Source organism: Passer domesticus, chromosome 3 (genome assembly GCF_036417665.1).
Source record: "Passer domesticus isolate bPasDom1 chromosome 3, bPasDom1.hap1, whole genome shotgun sequence".
In the NCBI taxonomy this organism is placed as follows: domain Eukaryota; kingdom Metazoa; phylum Chordata; class Aves; order Passeriformes; family Passeridae; genus Passer; species Passer domesticus.
In genome coordinates, this window is record NC_087476.1 from 102,991,567 (window position 1) to 103,007,637 (window position 16,071).

The 16,071-nt window shown below is 37.4% G+C and overlaps 1 protein-coding gene across 2 annotated transcripts in view; it reads left to right on the plus strand.

Moving 5' to 3' along the window:
• CRIM1 (cysteine rich transmembrane BMP regulator 1) overlaps positions 1–14,322 on the plus strand; it is a 172,237-nt gene extending 157,915 nt beyond the window's left edge. For both annotated transcript variants that reach the window (XM_064414754.1, XM_064414755.1), the window contains 6 exons: positions 1,471–1,686; positions 3,443–3,664; positions 8,083–8,277; positions 9,277–9,399; positions 10,783–10,970; positions 11,389–14,322. In XM_064414754.1, coding sequence (XP_064270824.1) covers positions 1,471–1,686; positions 3,443–3,664; positions 8,083–8,277; positions 9,277–9,399; positions 10,783–10,970; positions 11,389–11,565 — 1,121 coding nt within the window. In that variant the 3' untranslated portion in view covers positions 11,566–14,322. The remainder of the gene's footprint in view (positions 1–1,470; positions 1,687–3,442; positions 3,665–8,082; positions 8,278–9,276; positions 9,400–10,782; positions 10,971–11,388) is intronic.
• The last annotated feature ends 1,749 nt before the right edge of the window (positions 14,323–16,071 follow it).

Consider the following 16,071-nt stretch of genomic DNA (forward strand, 5'->3'; position numbering starts at 1 on the left):
AAATGACTGAAGGAGCTGCTATACACTTAATTTTTCTCTCCTTAACCAAGATATTTGGGTTAGGATGATGTTCACATTAGGCATCATTATAGAGAAGTAGGAGAGAGCACCTTCAGAAAGTGGTTTAGAGATGTAGCACAATTAGCAAGAAGTCACTTTTTTCTTCTCCTCCATTCATAGCATAGGAAACCTGAGGAGGTTCAGTTCTTAACAGAGTCACCTTACTTAGCTGTCTAATGTTAAATGCATTGAATTCAGGCTGAAGGACATCACTTATAAGCCTGAAGCTTCACTTTCAAAGCCTGTAGCTTTCAAACTCATGGCTTCTGCAGCTGAAAAAAAACATGGTGTGTGAGCCATCTTGGTATCTATGCATGTATAATGCATGGAAAAAGCTGGCGGACTCAGTCCAGGTCCAAAACAACCAGCAAGGTAGGCAGGCAACTATTACTGCTCTTATTGCCCCCAGTGTAGTATAGGCTTCAAAGGATTTTAAGCAGGCTGAGGATGGTGACGTAACCTTTGCTTGATGGTAAGTGCTTAAGCACTCAAGGTACCAGGCAGGTTTCTTTATTTATCTTTATAAACACCAAGAGGTGAAGAGTTCCTCCATTTTTTTTTAATACCCCAGAGTCTGGAGGACACTCATGCTGAAAAAGGGAAACAGTTTCAGTTCCTTCCTTAATATAGAAGAGGTCAAAATTGGTCTCTAAACTGCTGGGGTGAATCTTTTAGCCAGGGCTGCAGTGATGTAATGAATTGTTTGGAAAGAAAGCAAGGTTCATTTGTTGAGATGCAATTATTGGAATGATGAGGCTACACACTGTGGCATTTCCTTATATCCAGGGTTTTTTTTTCAAATATGGCAGATAATTTTTTTTTCATGGAACAGTGATGAAGCACTTCCACCATTGTTAAGAGCATTTTTAGGGGACTGGGGGAGTGGATTCTGTGTTTTGCTTTTTCTTTTCTGGTGGGTTGGGGTTTTGAGGGAGGGTTGTTTGGGTTTGTTTTTTTAATGTAGCATCTAATGATACAGATGATCTAGACACATATGTGTTGGGAAACTTAACCTTTACCTGGACTTCCTAAATCCCACAAAAGAAGCTTACTTATCTATCCTTTCAGCAGCTGAAGTTAATATTTAGCAGTTAAAAAACTGTCTGATCAACTGTCTCTTGGAATTCCTAAATCACATGTTTGGTTTTTTTCTGAAATGCCAAAAACACTTGAAGTTATGTCTGATTTATATTAACTAGTCTTTATTCAGACTGATTCAAATTGTTTCTTGTTTATATATTTCCCATTTTTCATGAGATGCAGGTGCCATAAAGTCAAAAGAGAATTCTTCATTAAGAATAATTTATATATGTATTTTCAATAATTACAGAAATTCTTTGCCTTCTGTACAGTTGTTAATTATAAGATTCACAGTTGATTTTGCCTCTCTTCCAATTCTGTTTTTCCCAGATGAAATAATAGTGCAAAAGCCAGAGCTCACCAGCCCATCAATCTGTCATGCTCCTGGTGGGGAATATTTCGTTGAAGGAGAGACATGGAACATCGATTCTTGCACACAATGCACATGCCACAGTGGACGTGTCCTGTGTGAGACTGAAGTCTGTCCACCCCTTCTTTGTCAAAACCCCACCCGCACACAGGACTCCTGCTGCCCACAGTGCCCAGGTATGTGCTGACAGCCAGCTTTCATCAGAGCCCTTCCTTGCTCTGGGGATGTCTGATGTTTCAGTATGAGAAAGCTTCAGTGTGTGCTCAGGTGGTTGTTGTGGTGCCTTTGTTCTTCAGCACTTTGGAGTGACAGCCTGCAGTTCTGTAATTCAAGTGCAAAACTTGACTGTGTGTGAGAGATCTTACGTGTAAAGGGAATTGTGGCCCTGAACTTGGAAAATCTTGAAGGCAATCTAATGATGTAGGGGTTGTGTTAAGAACCAGGACCCTTGGAAGGTTTATGAAATATGCACACCTTTATGGAGACATGCAGGATTAGAGAAACTTTGAAAGCAATCAAAGTGTTAGATAGATACAGGCTTGTTTCTTTTTCTTTCTGCACACCTTGGTTTCTATGAACCATTTTATTACTACCTTGCCTATTTGGGATTTGGTCTCAAAAATTGGTCTCTGTTTGCTTTTACCTTCACATGGTGTCATTCTGATAGTGATTTGAAGGCAGCTGAGTAATATCAAAGCATTCCAGCCTGGCAGGCATGCCAGACTCCTCCTAGACTGCCTCACAGTGTCAAGAAGATAACAGGATTTGCCTTCCCCCAAGGAAAGACATTCAATTACAAATGAACATAAATTCCTATTTTACATAGAAAATGGGGAGGTTTATTGGCATGGAAGTTTAGTACAAACCTGTGAATTGCATGTAAACTCACTAAAAAATATGCCTTTATTCAAATCAAAATTTTAAAATTTACTTTAGGAAAAAATAGAAATTAGGTTTTACCATTAGATTTTACTACAAGGTATTTGTTTGGGTTTGGGAGTGGGGGTCTTTTCCTGACAAAACATTTTGTAATATTTTGTAATATTTACCTTTGTAAACAAGGTAGCCAGTTCTCCTGACTTTCTTTTTTTTTTCATTATTAATAACGAATATTTGCTTACTTCAAAATACTGTTTCAGAGGAGCTGATCTTTCCTCACTGTTATTTAATAAGCCTAGTCTCATAGCTTAATGCAGGTAGATTGAGACCCTGATCTCAGTGCTCTTATGAATCCTTTTTTTCTTCTCTTTTTCTTAGTCCTGTTTCTTGACCTGTAATGTGTGTTAAGGTACAGCTTCATTGCAGGAATATGTCTCCCCCATGGATGGGCATGAGAATGAATTAAAGCAAACCATTGGTGTCAGGCTGAAGCACAATCAAGTTCCATTTGTTTCTCAACAGCTTATAATTAGTTCATCTAAGGCCACTAGTGAAGGTGACAGCAGCATAATAGCTTTTCACTTTGCATCATTCAAAGACTTGGGCTGATGTGGTAGAAGATGGGATTCAGGTTTTAGATTTAAAATTTAATCTCTCTTGTTTGAGATTAATTCTTGCACACCATGCAATTTGGAGCATTCAGAGTCAGTTTCTGAGGGGCTGCTTCTGATGGCAGTTGTTTTCCTCTTTGCTCTCCTTTTTCCAAGTTTTTTTTTCTTTTTAAATTTTTTTTCTTGCTTCATTTTCTTTTTTTTTTCTTTTTGAGTAAACTCAATAAAGGTCTAAATAAGCATTGTACTAGAGCATATCATGAGGTCTTCATCCCATATAAGACCTGAAGAGGCATGAGGCTCTGTCCTTCTAGTTCTTCTGAAGCAGTGAGCTAATGTGTAACAATTCCATTGTGTTCTTCAAGAGAGCTCCCTCTGTTAAGGAGCTCTGAGAGAAGTGACCCACTGTAAGTTAAATAACCTAATCTCTTTATATTTACAGATGAGACTCTTCAGCCCTCTCCATCAAGCAATGAGAGCATGCCCAGTTACTGCAAAAATGATGAGGGAGATATTTTCCTGACAGCTGAGTCCTGGAAGCCCAATGTCTGCACTAGCTGCATTTGCATGGATGGTGTGATTAGATGCTACTCTGAGTCTTGCCCACCGGTATCCTGTGAGAGACCTGTTTTGAGAAAAGGACAGTGTTGTCCTTACTGTATTGGTGAGTGAATAAAAACAGTTGTGAACTGGCTGTTCCCTTCTTTGGAATAAGACAGAAGTTTTATTTCCAAACTGAGGTGCTTTCCCTGAGATGCAGTCTATGCCACCAGTCAAACTGGAGAGTGAAATCTGCATAGGAAGCTTTGAGGATCATGATTTGTGGTTTTTAGATAGAAGAGCATAGAAATATACTTCTAATTTGCCTACAAACTCCAGAGGCCATTCTCCTGGAATCTTGGTAAGACACCTTATTGAATGAAGACTTTACAAAAAATTTATTTTAGTTAAAGGAAGATCTGTCTGTCAAGATTTATGTGATAATAAGAGGAAAACATTAATTAGGACTGCAGAAGATGAACTGAAGCATTCTGAAATTTCACAGAATGGAGAACTCCTAATAAGGCATCTAAATTAAAATACAGGGAAAAATGGAATTTCGTTAATAATAGTATCTTTGAGATAAAAGTAGGGGAAATATACATTTTTAAATACTGAAAATGCATAAAGAATTAGGGCCATGCACTGGTGTTGAATTTGGACCTGAAGTAAGTGGTAGTTGCTGTAGACAGTGAAAATTTCCAGGCATTTTTAAAGTAGCAAAATTGGAGATTACTGATCACTATTCCATTGTGTGTTGAATAGGAGTATTTATGTACAGATGACTTCTGAGTTCACAGTAAGTACAAAGGCTGTAGAATAGAAGCTGCTGATAGAGAAAAATCGTATCATGAACTTACTAAATTTAATCTTTGTAGCATTGTTGGAAAGCATTCAAAGGTTACTTCCCTTCATTTGCAAAAGTAGTAGGGAGAGATACAGTAAAAAAGAACAGTAAGAAGGCATATAAGAAAACTGATGGGCTTTAAATATTTAATTGAACATGTGAGTCAACTTGCCCATCTATAAACAAAGCAGTCCTTCATCAGAAAGATGGTAGAAAGATTTTGAAGTATGTTCTGACATTGACACAACTCTTGAAATCTTTATATCCTTGCAGATAGAATAGCTTTAATGACAGGTGATACAGTTTTATCTGATGTACAAGGAATTCTATGGAAAAATGCCTGGGGAAGTTACAAAGTATCCAAGCTTCGGTTGCCTTTGGAACCCTACTTAGATTCCTGATGAGAACATTTTGAGGCAAAAGGGCGCTGTTAATCCTATTACTATTTCTTCTCATGGTTTGCATACAAAATGGGGAGGATTTAAAGTTCATTTGACAACTTTCTGCAGGCTTTTCTTCCAGCGAGTCTGAACTGTAAAATAATTTTAATCCAGAAAACATTTAAACATTAAAAAAGAATATAGAGTGTTTGAAAGTTAGGCAATCAAACCAATAGAGTCAGAACACGAGCCTTCATACTGCACTGGAGAATGCTGTGGCTGAGGAGAGGATGCACCAGGGGAACTTGTACAATATGAACTACAAAAATGAAACCTTTAAAACCCTACATCTTGCATGTCAGGTTTGCAAATATATACAAAGAGCATGTAGACATAGTTTTAATTAATTTGCTTTGAATCCTGTATACTTGTATAATATTGCAAACGGTTAAATCTGTGAGCTATGAAAACTTAATGATTTTTTTTAGTAGCAACTACTCAGCAAAGCAAAATGCAGTAGCCAGATTTTAATTAACACTCAGATATAAAGATTTTCAGTGATGCTACATTTTATTAAACCATGTTGTCCTATGTAGTCAGAATGTTTTCTGGTTTAAATAACTGAAAATCATGGAAACTTTACTTTGTTTTTATGGCTTCCATGAATTACATATACTCTTGCATGCAAGACGAGTCAGGTCATGCACTTAATTTTCATCTTTCTGGTTCTTAGCATCTTAGTTCTTTCTTCAACTTTCTTCTTTTTTGAGAACTGTGAAGCACGTCTTTGTACAGATTCTTTCTAATTATTTTTATGCACTACTTGATAAAATGATTAAAATGATAGAATCATTTAGGTTGGAAGATCTTAGAGGTCTAAGATCAATGAGTCCAGCTATTAACCTTGCATTGCCAAGTCCACCACTAGATCATGTCCTCAAATGCTGTGTCTGTACATCTTTTAAATACCCCCAGGGATGGTGATTCAGTCACTTCCTTGGGCATAGGCAAACTCTGTGGAAACAGGCCTTCTTCATTTCTTGGAATTTCAAAAATTATACAGGATTTTAGCACTGCATTATTGATTCTGTTTCTTTCTGGATCCAGTTTGTACAGACTCAACTTCATAATTTTACAGTTATGAATGCTTTGTTGTTTGAATCTTCATCCTGTGTGTTCAACATTCATCTTTCTCATGCAAAGAAAGATTACTTCGGAAAGATAACCTTCTAGTTTAGAGAGGATAAAGGGATAGCTATTTGATTAGAGACAAGATTAGTCTTCTGCAGAAAACAGAGCAATGACTGTCCAGTCATTTACCAGATGAGACTGATTTTCTGGTGCAGCTAGAAGAAACTGAGAGAAGTGGGTAGAGCAAGACACTGAACTGTGCTTTTGTATGTGGGTTTCTTACTGCAAGCCTGTCTTGTTTCCACTGTCCTTTAGTGCCTGTTGGTGTCGTGGCCTTTATCTTCATCCTTGTTTACACTTTCATAGAGATGGACACCAGAATAGGAGACATTCACAGGATAGTACTTTAAAATCTTCTCTTGAGGTTCGAAGGTACAGCACCATAATTGTGATTTTACCTTTGCTCATTCTTCTAAAAAATATTTGCTGAATAAAATTGTGATGTATTCTTCACAAATTTGTAAAAGCCTGAGCCAGTTAAAGGGCTTTTCCAGACAAACCAGCTGCAGAATTGAAGAAGGTGTCCTATGTGAAGCAAAGTAACAGTTTGGGAGCTAATTTGAACAGGCCAAGAGTGCTAAGGTTTAGGTTTGCATAGGTAATGAGCAGCAGAGGCACGCTCAGGCAGTGTGCCCCACCCTGTCTCCAGAGACATCTCCCTTACACAGGGTTCTGCTGGTCTATATGCCAAAATGCACATCAGCTAGGGAAGAACCTAATCTCCTTCCTGCAGCTGGCCACCATCTTTTCCTCCCATTCTTCCTTTCCCATGCCCACGCCACATTCACTTAAAAAATCTACTTGGAGAGGTTGGGAGCCATACTAAAAGCCATGCAAGCCATGAGATACCAAGGACCTTGGGAACCACTTATGCTTTTCAGATAATTCCACTGATGTTTTCACAATAATACATCTTGCTGGTCTTCTTTTGTATTTGAGTTTGCTCTCTCAGATCTGTTGGACTGGTCTGCTGACTGCTAGCCTTGTTATTACAGATTATGTCTCTATTATTTTGTCACAAATCAAAACCTTTACTCATGGCCAAAATATATAGTATGGCTGACATAGGTTAAATGTGTCTAACTGGCATACTTAGAGATGTCATCTGTGTGAATGTTAAACCAGTATTTATCTGAAAGTTTAAGACGTTTATTATTTCATTCTGTTATCTCATTCATATGCTTAATGTGCAAGATCATGTCATCAGCAGGTTTCATAACAATTTTTGCCTCTAAGAAACAAAGGTAGGAGGAAGCTAAGATGAAAATAAAGCACTGCTTAGCTTTTGGAGTTTCTGCTGTGTTGTTTTTTCACTATCCTTAAAGTGCTCCAGCACCAAAAAACATCCTAAGCTAAGCAATTCATTACTTCCTTCTTAGTGAAATACATTTACTGCATACCACCTAAAAGGCTTGCATAGGATGCAACATTAAAAAGGGGTGTATTGAATGCCTAGGCAGAAAGATCACATCAATTTCCAATTTATATAATATTAACCATTAAAAATGTGCTGAGTTTAGTTATTGCTCTTTTCCTGGGATTTTCCATTGATGCAGTTGTAGGGAATTATCAGATCCCCTTCAAATATGTTTTATCATTACAGTCTAAGCACTTCTAGTCATTTCACCTGAGAGTTGCTCCAATCCCTTCTTGGCATCCTGCCTAATCTGCTTTTTTAAGTATTCTAGACAGAGTTCATCATTCTTGAGCTTTGGTAGTTAGACATTCAGGTAGTTAGGGGTTTGGGGTTATTTTAGCGTAACAGGATTGACTAGGAAACAAGGAGGAAGATGAGTGGTTGGTAGCCTCAAAGAGTCAAAGAGAATGAATTTTTCATCATTTTCACAGCACTTTTGATATCATCTTTTCATGTCCTAATCATCCATCCTCTAGCCTCTTGCATTAAGAAAATGAGGAGAAGCAGCCCAGGCTAATTATGTACTTCATAAAGAAGCAGAAATTACATCTTTTTCACAAAGATTTTCTGGAAGATGAAGAGAGGATTTTTCATTACATCTGGGATTTCTCTGTGGCAATTGTTTAGCTTTTGTGTGTAGAAAAGAAATCCGATTTGTGTGTAATTGGCTGTTACTGCGTGATCACAGCACAGTTTTCCTTCCACAGAAGATACAGTTCCAAAGAAAGTGGTCTGCCACTTCAGTGGAGAAACGTATGCAGACGAGGAACGCTGGGACATCGACAGCTGCACACACTGCTACTGCCTGCAGGGTCAGACTCTCTGCTCCACTGTCAGCTGCCCACCTCTGCCTTGTGCTGAGCCCATCAACGTGGAGGGAAGCTGCTGTCCCATGTGTCCAGGTAATGTGATGTGACAGCCCAGTTTATTGTCATGCTGGTTTCCTAGGGCCGATAATAAGGTTTTTTAATTGGGTTTTGAGTGGCAGTCCATGTTTGAACAGCATCACAAAGGCAACAGACTTTTAGACTTAAGGAAAATTAATATTCTTAACAAATAGGCACATTGTGCAAAAATGTAGTTTGAATTTCACTTATTCTGAGAACTGTGAACTGAAAAATTACTTGCTTGCCCCTGTTTTGTCCTTTCACAAGGCTATGGAAATATGTTAATGAAGTGGGAAACTTAATATCCTTACATCTCTGCAGATTATGTCACAGTGATTAACTTTTCTGTCTTTTCTGAGAGTGTTGGTTACTTTTCAAATATCACATTGCTTTATTTTTCACTTTAACTTGACTTAAAAGTAATGTGACATTTTCTTAGCTATGGGCACAAGGGGCATAAGAATTACAAGAGTTCTTTAATGTGAGTCCTGATATGCTTCTGCAGAAGTTTGCTCACTTTATTCAGTCAGCTGATAACTACTTCTGATGGAACAACTGGGGAAATTCAGCAAGTACCCCTTCTTGCAATTCCCCTCCTTTGAGGTTTACAAAAAAAAAGCAAGGCAAAGAAACCAGTAGGGACTGTTTATATATCAGCTGGCAAGATGTAGCCTTCCCTTCATTTTTGCAGGAGGGGTTTTGTTGGGTATCACAGAGAAGCAAGCCTGTAGTAAAGCATGTATTCTGAGATAGTATTTTCAAAAGCAAGTTTGTCCACACCAGTCCTTTGTCCCATTCACATTATGATAATGATAATGGCAACAGGCATGTATTCCATATACAATATGGAATAAGTTTTCAAACAAAATCCCAGGCTAATGATGAAAATTCCGAGAAAAAAAAAAATTTAAAGGACAAAGCACTGGAAATGGGCAAGTGTATTTCCTCGTTAAGAGCAGCACTGAGAAGTTAAGCAACCTGCAACTTTTGAAAGACATTTTTCTCATTTCACAGAGATGTATGTACCTGACCCCACTAACATCCCCATTGAGAAGACAAATCATCGAGGAGATGTTGAACTAGAGGTACCAAACTGGCCAACACCGAGTGAAAATGATATAATCCACATTCACAGAGGTGAGATCTGATAGAAACCGGGATAACTTAGGACTGTGTTTATTCCCCATGTTTTAATGCATCTGCTTTTTCTATTCAGGGAGCAGTTGTATCTGAGAATATTCTTCAGTGCATAATTCAGTGCAATACATGCATTTTGCTTTGAGTAAAGATGAGTCAGTCAAATAAATTATATTTACATATTTTTCTTTCATTATGACTCCATGTTCTGCATAGAAGAAACAACTGTGTTGGAATGATGGAGTTCTACAAAATTAAGAATACAACAAAATGATGAATCGGAAATGATTCTTGGGTGTCTTTTCTGATTCAAAAACTAGAAAGCAGGCCACTGGAGCTGCTAGACCTTCATTTGATCCGTTTGACATTCTCAGGAATAGATAAACAAAGATGGAAAAACATGTACCACAGCCCAGCATATATCATAGCCATGATGTCAGACCTTAGACAAAAAACCACCTCAGGTATAGTGACACACAACCAATAAAGTTGTCTGAGGATATAAATAAATCTTCTGTTTAAAACTGCACTGTAGTATTATTCCAGCATAGAGGAAACATTGTGCCACGTTTTTTGTTAACCTGTTCTAACTGAAGGAGAACCTACACTATGTACTTTTTTTACCTGAGGATTTATTTTCTTTTAATCTGAGGATGATCTCATCGTATTCTATTGTTTGGAGAAAGGATGCATGAAATGTAACTGTTTTACAAAGTTCTAAGCTTATGCTTTTATAATTCCAGCATTTTAATTTCTCAGGCATTAGTAACTGGCTTGCAACTATCCTGGGGATTATAAACACCCACTACAAACTGAGGGAATTTTGTGTATGTCATTGAAAGTTATTATTCTTTGCAATTACACACAAAACTTTCTACAGTCTAGTAGACTGCCAACAGTCTCTTTTCACAGGCTGAGTGCTGCAGGTATTGTAATACACTCTCAACAGATGAGAGTGAACACATTGTACTTGTCCTACCAGTTTTTAAAAGTAAAAAAGAAAAAATTACTTTCATCCTAAGATTTCCAAGCTCTCCTCAACCTGGAAACACAGTCTGATTCTTTTTACAAGTGGGAATTTGGTTGTGATTAGATAAAATCATGCAAACAAAATGGCTTTAAGAGGTTATTGTGAGATTTGGTCGTTACTGTGCTTTAGATTTCCTTCTATCTCCTCTATTTTTGATGGCCTTTTCCTGACTAATATGGTCCCTCTACAAGATACTAGTTGTTCTAATTTATGTAAATAAGGTGACATTACAGGAGAGAAGGTCCAAATTCTTATGAGTGACAAGATGTACAACTGAGACTCCTACAATTACATTTTTCCTTGCGGCCCAGGCCCGTTTATACTTACTAACAAATGCTCCCAATTGCCTGCAGACATGAACCATCTCCAGGGAGAATACCGGAGTGGCACTGGGCCACACCCCAGCGAAGACGCATCCGTCAGCTCTGTTGCCTTGGTGACAATCCCAATCATGATAGCACTGTTACTGATCATCGTGCTCCTGCTCATCAACCAGAAGAAGCAGTGGATTCCAGTGTCCTGCTACAAAGCTCCAACAAAGGTGCCGTGTCTATTTCCAGGCTATCCCATTTTTACGAAAGCAGGAACAAAACATTGTGGAAAATGTTAAGCAATAAAGAGGCTGTTAAAAGTCTGGGGGAAAAGCTGCTGCACATCTGGGGCAACCAGGTTAAGCCTTTGTGTGGTGCTGAATTAACAGAGAACAGTTACATCAGCCCAGCTGGTGGGATATGAGAATATCAGAACTACATTCAGAAGATGAAAAATGCTGACTCTGAATAGAGTGTTGGTCTGTTATTATGTCTGACATAAGCCAACTTTAACAAAAGTACAAACCCTTTCATTGCCAGTTTGATTTTGTTTTGTGTTTGTGGACTTGAACCAAGTAGACTTGAAAAATTATGTGTGGAATACAAAAACTGAATTATTTACTCAATATTTCCTTTCTGTTTTAACAGCCTTCTTGCCTAAACAATCAACTGGTATATGTGGACTGCGAGAAAGGTACCAGGGTCCAGGTGGACAGTTCTCAGAGGATGCTAAGAATTGCAGACCCAGATTCAAGATACAGTGGATTTTACAGCATGCAGAAACAGAACAACCTACAGGCAGATAATTTCTATCAAACAGTTTGAAGAATTGCACCCTTGCCAAGGATTTAAGAAAGAGAGAGAGCGAGAGAAAGAGAGACAGTCTGCTATTAAAATAAAACTAGAATTGTGCAGTTGCTTAGTGGATTGTATTGGATTTGTGACTACATGTACAGCTCTAAGACCTTTCTGGGATGAGCTCTGACTCCTGCAATGTGCCAGAAAAAGCATTCCCACTTTTCCTTGAGATAACTGACCAAGTGTTTTCTTAGAACCAAAGTTTTGAAACTTGTTAAGATGTATTTGCTTGTAACATAGCTATAGAGGTTTTTTGGGAGGGGGAATCAGGGGCTAGGGGTAGGCAATGAAGTAAAAGGAAGCTTCAGAGAAGAAAAGCTGGTCATGCTTGGCTGGAGATGAAAATATACTGCTGAGCAGCAGGATAGTGGTTTATCTCGTTGCTCTGAAATTGCATCTGTTGCAGCAAAAGCCTAACCCCAGGTGAAAAAAATATGAAAAGGTCTGATTATTTTTTTCCAGCTGTTGCTACAGTAATATACTCCTAGAACAGAATTTGTCACATCACAGGTGTGGTGTAGCTGCAAATATTTTTCTATATGATGAGAAGCTGCAGTAGTTAATGAAATAGCAAGGAAAAGATTATAGCAGAAAATAAAGGGTGGGTTTATTAAGGATGTACAAAATTATACCTTGTGCTGCTTTTTGTTTTTATTTTTGTTTTTATTTTTGTTTTCTTCAAAGCTGATTGGCTAGATTAGCCAGACTTCAGCAGAGTTAGCAAATGACTGAGGCCTAAGTAATTCCTGATATGAGCACTGGATCTTTTGACAGCAGTATTGAAGGGAGGAAGGATGGAAGGAAAACTCAAGAACACCATGCAGTTCCAGGGGCTTTTGTTTGTTTGTTTTGTCTGTTGTGGTTTTGTTTTGTTATTTTATATCACTCTCTGGTTGTTCATACAGGAGAAGGAAAAATATTTTTGTTGGACAAAGCTCTTGCGTACAAGAGAGTAAAAAAGAGACTGTTTTAAGGTTGTTGTTTTTTTTCCTGTTGATGTTCTTATTTACTGGTATGCAGATTTAGAAACTACTTCCATGCTAGGAAGCTGCTTAATTTTAATTGTATATTACTCAAGCACCTTTTTTGAAGCTCAGAAAAAAAAGGAGATCATGCTTCTTTAAACTTTAGCATTATAGGAATATTTATGTAAATATAATTATGCTAAAAACAACAAAAAGTATTTGTATGTTTGTGTATATATATGTATATACAAATGCATGTAGGTATACATATGTATATATACGTGCATGTGTATATACACTATACATATATATACTGTATATATAAAATACTATGTATACAGTATATATTTTTCTATTTTTTTTTTTCTTGTTGAATGTATTTTTATCTGAGAGAGATTTTACCCAGAGCAGAAACAGATAACAGGCATTCCATATCAATGCTTAATTGCTTGTGAGTTTAGGAAAGACAAGAAAAGAGCATCTCATTCTACCTACAGTTTGATTTGATTTGATTTGATCGTGTTTGTGTGTGTGTGTGTGTGTTTGCACTCTTGTGTTGGCGTGTGTTCAGTTCGTGCACGATTATAGCAGTAAGCGTTGCTCTTGCTACTTGCTACATTTCAGGGTGTTTCTTATTTTTCTTTTCCTGCTTAGCCTTAAAAAGGCTTTTTAATGAATGCATTGGCTAGAGACACTGATGACAATATACATGCAGCACTAATCAACTCCATAAAATAACATAAACAGCTCCTGGATTTCAGTTGGTTTTGTTTTTCTTTTTGTTTTTCTTTTTTTTTTTTTTTTTGCAAACAATTGTTTGAAACAACTACTGGAATATTGTCCGCATTAAGCTGGAAGTTTGTTGTAGCTTGCCTCATTTATAACTCTGACTGTATAATACAATGTTAACTTTCCAAACAGGTCTTGGCACTTTTATACTAATTACCCATTTGTGCATTGCCTTTTTTCTTTTACAAATGCTTGTCATAAGAGACACAGATACCCAGTATGCTTAATGTGAAAAGAAAATGTATTTTTTGTAAAGGAACTCTCAAGTATTGTTGTAAATACTTGGTCAGAGATTGCTGAACTTTAAAACTGAAAAAAAAAAACTAATTTATTATTATAATGACCTAATTTATTAATCTGAAGATTAACAATTTTTTTTTGTTTTAGAATATCAAAAAAGGTGTTCTAGCTGTTTGCATCAAAGAAAAAAATAGGTGTATCATTAAGGGTCAACATTTTTTCTGCTTATATAACTTCAGTTTCCAACCACCAATAAGAAAAAATGTAGTCTCCCCAGTGTTTTGTACTCAACCTGAGAATGAAACAGAGATGTTTCTGTCCAGTAACTACAGAGATTTTGTCAAGACAAAACATCCATTCCTTGCATAAGAGTAAGCAGTCTTTATCCAGAAATTGTAAATGCTTGCTTTTGTTTTACAATCAAGGCCATATTCTGAAAATATTAGCAGGATATAGGACATGGTGTAAAATGTTTTTATTATTATTATTTTATTATTATTATTATTTTAAAGATATGATTTATCCTATGTGCTGTATCCATTACACTCTTTTACTTTGGTTCCTGTTGTGCTCTTGTAAGAGAAATGCAGATATAATTTTCTGAAAAATAGATGCATATGTGGCACTCGGAGTGCACTGCGGTTCAGCAGATTGCTTGTTTACTTTTTTAACTGTAAGGCGGTTTCTTGTAATTTGGCTCTTGGCAGCACAATAAAAAATTTTAAACCTATGCATGCATGTCTTTTTAAATGTTGATGCTTAATCACTTCTGGGCACTGGTCCTTGAGACATTAGTAGTTTGATATTATGGTGAGTAGGAGTTTGTATTATTGTCATGCTGACCTGAGATCAGAACAGTTCAGAAAGTACTGTGGGTGAAGAAGAGTTTGCATGTACAGAAACTTCTGCATATTACACTGAAGAATTTCCCCATTAGAAGCTTTGTGGAATTCCAAGTAGTTCCAGCGTACAGTAAAGATGAATCAAGTGCAAAGTTAGGCCTTTGCCCTGCCATGGAGTTCATGTGGTCTAGTCTCACCTGACAGAAAGCCATGATTAACTAAAAAAAAATACTAATGTGAGGTCCTACAAAAAGTATATGGAATCAGAATTTGCACTTCATGGACTTCCTGAGCCAGAGATCAACTACTCATCCATGAGGCTATAATGGTTTTTTTCTTCTACTAATTTGTAAGTAAATTAACTTGATGGTATATAAGATCCTGAGGCAAAGTGGTTTTCAGTTTAACTACTTGCTCTGTGAAAAACTGCCTCCTTTCTTTGAACCCACTCCCCTAATGGTTTCATTTAATATCCCTGACACTGCATTCAAAGCAGCAGTAGATCAGGACTTATATGTCACCCATTGATCTAGAGACCTGTATCTTGTATCCATTTTTTCTTAAGAATCCCGAGATACAATTCTTCAGGAGTAGTTCCGTGCCCTATGGCCGACCTTGCCAGTCCTTGTACTTCCATGTACTTCCTTTGAGGTGAAGGGTAAGGCTGAAAATGTCCACATTGTCCACATGTGGTACTCCCTGGATGTAGCATGGTGTTTGTTAGATTGGTACTGATGGCCAAGTCAGTGTTCTTGCAGAGCTAGCTGCAATAATACAAAAATGCCCAGTATTGCAAAGCCCATAGTTGACTTTACTATGATAGATCTGTATTTATGTGCATATTTTTGTAGTTCATTATGCTGAATTTTTTCTCCCTCGCTAGTTACCTGTTCCAGCATTATTGCCTTTTCCCAATACTAAGACTATGGAAGACTTTTGTCTTCTAGAAGAGCATCTTCAAAATCCACAAGCATTTAGGGTTTTCATCAGAATGAAACAGAAAACATCATGTACAGAACAATGAAAACATCAATGTATAAAACGATGCATCCACTTTAACAGTCATAAGTAGTTATGGCTACTCTGCTTGACAATGTCTGAAAGGATCATATTTGGAATGCCTATTTACACAGGGTTTGGCAGCCTGTCATAATCCTGAGGAGGATAGGATGCAAATCCTTTCAATGACCTCAGTGGCACTCCAGTGCTTAACTAGGAATGCATTTTCCACTTGCAGTGTTGCCAAACATCAAGTAGGAAGTACAGAAAGAAAATTAAAAGAAGCTCAAATTGAATCGGGAAATTAAGCAGAGAAAATTGCTGGTACGTACTTTAGGATATCAAAAAAACATGGCTGCTGAAAAAAAAATAATATAATCTAAAAAACAGCCTATACTAAGCTATTGCGCGTAAGGGCACAATACAAAGCTAGCAAAGGATGGGCATGGGAGTCAGTGCTGGTAAGAAGTTGTCACCAAAGCTTAGATTCTTGTGTACTAGATGACTGAATGGAGACATCAATGACAGTATTTTAAAAGTTACAACAAAACTACTGCAAATACTCCTACTAGGGCAGAGGCACTGCAACTGGGTGATCTTTAAAGGTCCCTTCGAACCCAAACCATTCCACGCCTGCC